The sequence below is a fragment of the Thamnophis sirtalis genome, unplaced genomic scaffold (genome assembly GCF_051295495.1).
Source record: "Thamnophis sirtalis isolate CommonGarterSnake01/CBP01778 unplaced genomic scaffold, rThaSir2_p1.2 scaffold_4, whole genome shotgun sequence".
NCBI lineage: Eukaryota > Metazoa > Chordata > Lepidosauria > Squamata > Natricidae > Thamnophis > Thamnophis sirtalis.
The window spans coordinates 51,804,500-51,813,407 of record NW_028261384.1 but is presented as its reverse complement, the minus strand read 5'-3'; the positions used below and the strand labels follow the sequence as shown (position 1 = coordinate 51,813,407).

Here is an 8,908-nt window from a genome sequence, read left to right as displayed (position 1 = left end):
CCATCCTGGTTCTCCTTGACCTCTCAGTGGCTTTCGATACCATCAACCATGGTATCCTTCTGCGACGACTGCGGGAGGTGGGGGTGGGAGGCACTGTTTTGCGGTGGTTCTCCTCTTACCTCTCGAACAGGTTGCAGTCGGTGTTAGTTGGAGGGCAGAGATCGACCCCTAGGCCCCTAACATATGGGGTGCCACAGGGTTCGGTCTTGTCCCCCCTACTTTTCAACATCTACATGAAACCGCTGGGCGAGATCATTCGGCGGCACGGGATAAAATATCACCAGTATGCGGACGAGACTCAGTTGTATCTGTCCGCCCCGTGCCAACTCAATGAAGCGATGGACGTGATGAACCAGGGCCTTGAAGCTGTTAGGGACTGGATGAGGGCTAACAAACTTGTGCTCAACCCAGATAAGACCGAGTGGCTGTTGTTTCCCTCCCACTAATTCGGCAAGTGTTCCATCTCTCAGGCTGGGGAGTCAAACACTATACCCCTCAGACAGGGTCCGCAACTTGGGAGTCCTCCTGGACCCACAGCTGACTTTTGAACACCATTTGTCAGCTGTGACCAGGGGGGCATTTGCCCAGGTTCGCCTGGTGCACCAGTTGCGCCCCTACCTGAACCGGGAGGCTCTCACAACAGTCACTCGTGCCCTTGTGACCTCTAGGCTGGAATACTGCAATGTGCTCTACATGGGGCTGCCCTTGAAGAGTATTCGGCGACTTCAGCTAGTCCAGAATGCGGCCGCGCGAGCGATTGTGGGTGCACCTCGCTTCACCCACATAACACCTATCCTCCGCGAGCTGCACTGGCTACCTGTCGATCTCCGGATACGCTTCAAGGTGCTACTTGTCACCCATAAAGCCCTTCATGGTAGTGGATCTGGGTACTTGAGAGACTGCCTACTGCCAATCACCTCCACGTGACCAATTAGATCCCATAGATTAGGCCTCCTCCGAGTTCCATCTGCCGGTCAATGCCGACTGGCAACTACGCGGAGGAGAGCCTTCTCGGTGGCAGCTCCGACCCTATGGAACGATCTCCCCGTGGAGATTCGTACCCTCACCACCCTTCAGACTTTCCGCACAGCCCTTAAAATCTGGCTATCCCGTCAGGCCTGGGGCTAAAGACTGTAACCCACCCGAGTGGTATGAATGTTGTGCTTTTAATTATGTACTGTTTTACGTGTTAAATGTCTGTTTCACACACACCCCCTTCGAGTTGTAAGCCGCCCTGAGTCCCCCCAGGGAAAGGGCGGCATATAAATAAACTCTCATAACTCATAACTCTATTACAGTGATAATGTTAAAATAGCTAACAATAGTACAGATCAACTAGAAAAGTACAATTCAAGATGAATAACAAATAATTTAAAATTGGTTATATTTATAACACAAAATAAATTTCACTTCTGTTTATAACCTATAATTTTGACTAAATAAATTTGCCTGCTGAATTAAAGACAATAAAAATTAAATTAGCTTGGTTTTAGGTGAACAGTTTCTAAAGCCTGAGTCCTACTATAGAAGGTTTCTCTGCCCACATTCCTGACAAATGCACTTCTGATTAGATTGGACAAACAATCATGCAGGAAATTTTTAGATAACCTAGTAAAATTATTTATTAATTCCTGAAATGGTTGGATAACTAATGAAACTGTTGTAACTATGCTACATTTAATTTGGTTCTTGTGCTTTCATCTACTGCAGTTAATGATTAACCTTTTTGGCATTGAACCTTTCAGTGCTGAAACTGGAGCATGCGTGTGCATTCCAGAATGCCGAAACCCGAAAGAGAGCAGCTGGATAGTGTGCATGCATGTGATGTCCAGCTGCTCTTCCAGGTTCCGTCGCATGCTCCACCAGACAGCTGCTCTCTTCTGGGTTCTATTACGTGCATACAAAGGCATGGGCAACAGAACTCGGAAGAGACACTTGTCTGGTGTGCATGCATGCTAGACCAGCTGGCCAGTATGCATGTGCCCAACATAACCCAGAAAAACAGCTGGTGAAAGCGCACGTGCCCACAGAGAGGGCTCTGCATGCCACCTCTGGCATGCATGCCACAGGTTCACCATCACGGATCTAGTGAATATTCCACATTATTCAAATCAGCCTGTGTAGAACAAATTAATTAGTCCAAATAGGATATAACTAATGAGTCTATACAGATCTCTCTAGATATCTGTAAAAAATGAGTGCATAGAGTGCATTACTGTAACTGGAAAAAATAATTTCTAGTCACCAGAAAAACAATTTTCAAATCATAGATTGCAACTAGAAATATAGTAAAACTGAGTTTTCAAGACAAGAATAACATGTTAAATAATCTTCATTTTGATTTCACGTTTGTCCTGTTATTAAACTAGCACAGGTATTAAACTTATAGCATCATATTGATGTCACATGACATATTGTGATATTTCCCCCTTTGCAGAGCTGGGGTGGGCGTGGCCTATGTGTGATTCATCTGGCCACCAGTTTGACACCTCTGAACTAGAGTATCCCATAAGCAAAATTGAATCCACATCTTGCTGATTTGAAGCTGGATTCCACCATCTTTTCCAAGAATAAAATATTGATGACTGACTGTAAATTACTCAATATGATAAGATACTTAGTTCATTGATGTTTAGACATGATGGACTAGTAATCACTTTTCAGTGTCAATCTTAAATAAGCAAAGTTATATGTGAATATGTAACCATCAAGTTGTCTTCAGGACTGTTTCTGCATTTTATTAAGGTACATTACTTTTCACAGTTCATTCTCATTTCTTTCAAATTTTGAGTTATTACAATGAAATTCATTAACACATTTTCCTTAAATATCACATCTATGCAGCACCAACTAGTGGCAGACATATTAAGAGTTCCTCAAAGAAAGCAAACAATGCTGGCAAGATCCTTGAAGGATTATAGAATCATTGAATTCTCTGCATTTATGTATAATTCCTTCCCTTATTCCTATCCATGGGGCAATAACATGTACTATATTTAGGAAAGTATAAGGAGACTGCTACTAATGTGCCTCATAAACTAGGAGTACAGTGTATGTTGGTTGCAGCTGTATTATGCTTAGTTTAATGCTCATCAGACATTATAAAACCTTGTCTAACTTTTCATTATTTAAAAGCAGTTGCATCCTTACTATAAACTAACCACTCAACTCTGAGGGAATTAATAAAGATATATAGATATAATTATATACAGGCATACATCAGTGATGAAATTCAAAAATTTTACTACCGGTTCTATGGCCGTGGCTTGGTGGGTGTGGCAGGAGAAGGATATTGCAAAATCTCCATTCCCACCCCACTCTGAGACAAGCCAGAGGTGGTATGTCCCCGTTTTCCGAACTATTTAAAATGTCCGCTAGCGGTTCGCCAGAACTTGTCAGAACCTGCTGAATTTCACCCCTGGCATACACACACATAGAGGCACAAAGAAAATCTGCTGCTTTATCAGTTCAAATACCATGCTTCATTGTGGAGTTACAGGATATAATTTTAACAGATACATGATGTGCTATTTCTCTAAAATACAAGGCTGCTTCATAGCACAAAGATAGAATAAACCAGTGATGGTTATCCTTTTTGTTTTTGGGTGCCAAAAATGTGATGGTCCGTGCGCAATAGCCTGCACATGTACCAGCTCCCATAATGCACATACAACCCACTCGCGCTTCCCGCCCATGCGCACTGCACTCACCTCCAAGCTGACCTTGGTATTTCCTACAGGGGGACGTTGAGACCGTTTTTCATGCTTCCCAGGCTCCAGTAAAGCCTCCGGAGCCCGCAGAGGGCAAAAAAAGGGACCAATGGGCCTACTGGAAGTTCAGAAATGTTCCATTTCTGGCTTCCAGAAGATCTCCAGGTGGCTGGGGAAGGCCATTTTTGCCCTCCCCATGCTCCAGGAAAGCCTGCGGAGAGCAAAAATGGCCTCTCCCGCCCCCCCTGGAGGTCCTCCAGAAGCCGGAAATGGATCGTTTCCAAACTTCCAGTTGCCCCATTGGGCCTGTTTTTTGCTCTCCCCAGGCTCTGGAGACTTTCCTGATGCCTGGGGAGAGTGAAAACAGCCTCCCCGGGGCCTCAGGAAGGCCGAAAATCAGCTGCTGGTACGCATGAGTGCTGGTGTGCTGACAGATATAGCTCCATGTGCCACAGATTTGACATCATAGGGATAAACTATAAACCTATTTAATTATTCATAACATGGACAAAAGGGATAGTTCTCCTTTTCTCACAACATCGGGAGTATTCAAATTTTTAATGATAGTCATTTGATACATCAGAGACAGGCCACCATTCAGATTCAACACAATGAACTGAATAAATTATAGTTAATTATTATACCTCATTTGAGTTATATCCCACCTTTTATCCAGGAATTCAATGTAGCATTTTTTATTTTAAAAAAAAAATATGCCTTCCCCAAACTCGTAACAATGAGCCTAGTTGGTATAGTGTGTGCAGTTCTGCATATATTCCCAGAACAGCCCTATCAGATCCACTGGGCACAGTCATTCAAAAAACTCCTATGGCAATAAAATTGTACACTGAATGTATAATTAATGTCCAATCTGATGGGTTTATCTTCATCCGGAACCCAATCAGTGAGAGCTGTAGCACTTTAAATCTAACAAGGGACATGTATTGTAGCCTACCATTGATCTGCGGACCATTATCTTGGAGGATGATAGAGGAGTCGAAATTGTCGGTAGTCCAGACCAGTATGGACTACTATCTATATTGATAAAGCTAAGTTCAGGCCTTGCTCTTAAACTCGCGAGTATTAAAGACCAGCATTACCGAAGTTGGGTTTTTAAAATTGGTTCTTTGTGTAGAATTGGGTTTATGTGAGCGTGAAATAGGTTTTCTAATGAAACCCCGTTAACAACTCTACTAAAGACACACATCTCTTCTCGTCCTACTAAAGCCAGTTTCCAAGAGATCAGGTACGTTCCAGTTCTTTAATAACAAACGGGCAAGAAAAGGAGGAATAAGTTGGCAGAGCTTCCTCTGCTTTTTTCTTTATAGGTTCTGCTGTACGCCAAGAGCAGGCTAGCGCGGACACGAGGAAAGTGAACGGCCCGATATCCCCGCGCGCCATTTTAAGCGCAAATCTCGCGTCCTTCTGTTCATGGCTGCTGTCACACAAGGAAGCGAAACGTTTTGTATTCACTCTTTTGAATGTCATAGTAGACATACAAAGGTAATAGCACACAACCGACCCACCCCACCCTCCCCAGATACGCAGTCTAATTCTTCCAAGGGCGCCCAAACTCTCGTATGAGGGGAAAAAAACCCACTAATTTTCTCATCCCCTTATTCTTTCCCTCCTGAAGCGCCTGCGTGCAACGCCCAAAGCTGCGTCTCGCCGAGACAATTTAGGTCCGCCTTTTCCCAAGAGCAAGCGCACCAACGCGGGTGTGGAGGTGGCGGCGGCAGCGGCAGCTTTGGGTGGCCCGGAAAGAGAGCGTTTAATTAAGGCAACCTGGTTTGGTTTTTAATGCGATAATTGAGTTTGGGGGGTGGGGGTAGAAGGAAATTATCTATGATTCCTATGGTTAGGGGGTCTTCTCAATACAGCTTTTTGCATTGTTCGCTTTACAGTAATTCGAATAATGTTCCTTCGGATTTATTGCCGACGCGATGTGCAAAAGTTGCGAACTGGGGAATCTGGGTAGGCGGTAGACAAGTGCCGTCTCCGCTTTCTTCTGGAGAAGAGTCTACGCAAACTCGGCTACTTTTCAGCATCTGGACAGACATCCTCCCGTTGGCTTAAAGCCTTCAGTATCTCAAAAATTAAGACGATAGAAGCAGGCTCTGGTTTTTGAAGACAACATATTTATCTCCTTTTCTCCTAATTAACCTTTCAGTTATAACATCTCCGAAGAAGAAACTTTGGGTTAATGTATAGTGTCTTTACTTGAATGGCTTTCTTAACACTGTCTTTAAATGCTTAGTTCTTCTTTTACGAAAACGAACTAAAACAATTAAGATTGAGCTTGTTTGGTAACAAAACCACTAGCAATTCTTATATTGTAATTATATTGACCAAAGAAGAATTTATGTCTAGTTTTGGTGAGCCATAATTGAATGTGAGTTTCTCAGAAGCTCACAATTGGCTTCCTGAAAAGCTCATTTGTTTCTAAGCTTTTTCCAGCACATTTTGCCTATTCTGTTGCCTAAAATTAATTTGCAAACATTAGAAAATTAATCCGTAGTGCATTTAATTTTGTTTGTTACTAGAAGTTGGAATGGAAACCCAAATTGGACAGACAACATCTGTGATAAAAAACTCTAAAAAAAATGAGAGTGGGGACAGTGACCAATTGTTCTCTTTGCCATTTCCAGTAAAATCTCATAACTTAAGTAAGCAATACATTCCTACTTCTGAAACAGTCATAAAAGATAAGGATCAGCAGAACAGGAATTTTGTCTCTGAGGAAAGAGAGAAGAGAAGTTGCCATAATATAGACATCATGCCGATCAGCTGTGACTACATTTTAAACATTAAATTGGAAGATAAGGTTTTGATAAAAGGAAGAGAGTCAAAGAACAGAGTATCAAGTGTGATGAAAAGGGAACATGATGTTGCTTTGCAAAATACATTGCAATCAGAGAGTAGGAAAAGAAGGCGTAAGAGTTCTTCATTGGAAGTGGGATCTCAAGGAGACATTGTCATAGAAAAAATATATACTAGTTCTTTACTAGAACATGAAGAAAAAACCCAAAGTTCCACAAAAAATGCAAAGAATTTAAAGAAAAAATGCAAACATTCTTTGATAATGAGAAGATTACACGAGATGGGAACTGTAACTGAAAAGGATGGGACTTCAGTAATAATTAATTTAGGCTCTGAAAATGTATCAGGAAACCTGCAGAAAAGCCACAGTCACTTAGCCTCAGAATCAAAACTTCAGCATAAAAGATGGAATTTTAGGAAGAGAATTAAACCAATTTGGCCAAAGCAGAACAGAATTCAAAAAGTAAAGAGAAACATAACTGAGAAGCATGGTAATTCAGTAATGATAGATTTAGGGACTGAAAAAGCACCAGAAAACCTGCAGAAAAGCTGTAGCTGCGTAGTCTCACAATTGAGTCTTCAGCAGAAAACATGGAATTTTAGGGAGAGGATTAAACCAGCTTGGCCAGATCAAAAGCAGCACAAAAGTCAGAGAATAAAGAGAAGTATATGTAAGTTAGATTGTATCATACAGAACATAAGTGTATTAAAATATAGAGAAAATTTCCCAAAATCGCAGATATATGTAAAGTACCCAATTAGTGTGAGCTCAGCTGCTGTGACACATTTTTCAAGTTACTGTATAGAAGGAATAGAGTGTCTAATGAAAAACGCAATGGTGAATTTTGTGAAACAAAAAGAACTGACTGTCTCAAAATTGCAAAAGAGTATAAAAGTTTCAAATGGACTTAAGCAAGATTTATTGGATTCTATAGTAGACTTTGAAGAAAATAGATGCAAAAGTAATGTAAAAGAAGGAATAAATAGGATGGTAACACAAATGTTTTCAAAATCAAAAATCTATACAAGTGATGGTGAAAAACAAAGTTGGAAATCAGAAAGAAGTGTTGCAGAGATTGTGGAATACAGCCAATGGATTTTAAAGAAGAAAGTAACTAAAGAACAAATGGATTGTTTACCTAAAGAGAAGCTGTTGGTTACCAAAACAGAGGGAACTAGTAAGGAAGAGACAAATGGAAAGGATGAAATTGTGTCTTCAACTGATCTTAAAAAAGAAATCAAAACATTTAGTAAGGATGCTTATTCCCTTTTCATCTGAATATAGGTTTTATGACTTTAGAGTTAAATTTCTGTTTTTCAGGTCTATTACTGCCTGCTTAAATTAAATTTAAAAAATTTAAAATGACTTTAAAATTAAAATTGGAATAATAATATAACTAGTAAAAAAATAAGTTTGGTGACATTTGCAATTGAAGTTAAACATTTTACAATTTTAAACTTTCACCAAGAGATGTTAGTCAAAGCTCCGTGTTTGAAAGCAGTCATTTGAAACTGAGTCTCCTTCAGGTTGATCTGATTCCTGTTAATTAATATCTATGTCCATGCTGTTTCTTAAAATTTGAGAATGATTTCTGTTTGGATGGATTTTTAAAAACATTTCTCAATTTAGCCAACTGCTTTAGTATTTCATGATGGTCTTTCACCAAACTACTACTGTAATTAGGTCTGACCTTGTTTAGCTTTTTCAAGATCATAGGGCATCTGCCTAGCTGGACACTAATTCTTTATATAGAATGAATAATCACATCTGGACACACTTATACTGGGAACACTTGTACAGTTTGAATAAAGTTGCTTCTTTTATATTTTGGCTGGAAAATAAAAACCGTCTGAAAACTATAGTAATAAAATGACCTTAGGAACTGCAACAGTTCCTAAAATAATAAATTTGATTTGACTGAAAATATTACCATTAAAAGGAGTGTAGTTAGAACTGAAACTTCAATATTTTTTTTTTATTTTCTTAAAGGTATACTTTTTTTTTGTCGTCTGTATTTTTTACTAAATTAATGCTACATTACATTTACAATTTCCTTGCATAAATATTTATTTTATTGTTTAAATTATTTTATTAAATACACATGTAATAATAACCATATTACTGTACAGATAATCCTTGACTTACTATCTGTTGCTTAATTGTTTAATATTATGACAGACATTCCTAGAGATATTTATAATCTATTTTTGGAGTTACAGCAGCCACATGCTATTCTCCTTATGGTCACATGATTGTAGTTTGGATGCTTGGCAACCAAATCATCTTTACAGTTAATTGCAGCATTGTCTGGTCATATAGCCACAATTTGTTACTTTTTTATCAGTTTCCAGCAAAAAACACTCATAGGGAAAATAGA

The 8,908-nt window shown here is 39.8% G+C and overlaps 1 protein-coding gene across 3 annotated transcripts in view; it reads left to right on the top strand.

Moving 5' to 3' along the window:
• Positions 1-5,398: 5,398 nt before the first annotated feature.
• Positions 5,399-8,908, top strand: part of TOPAZ1 (testis and ovary specific TOPAZ 1) — a 70,861-nt gene continuing 67,351 nt past the window's right edge. For 2 of the 3 annotated variants that reach the window (XM_087712903.1, XM_087712904.1), the window contains exon 1: positions 5,505-7,780. In XM_087712903.1, the coding sequence (XP_087569029.1) occupies positions 6,262-7,780 (1,519 nt within the window). In that variant the 5' untranslated portion in view covers positions 5,505-6,261. The other variant, XM_087712902.1, reaches the window with a different exon arrangement.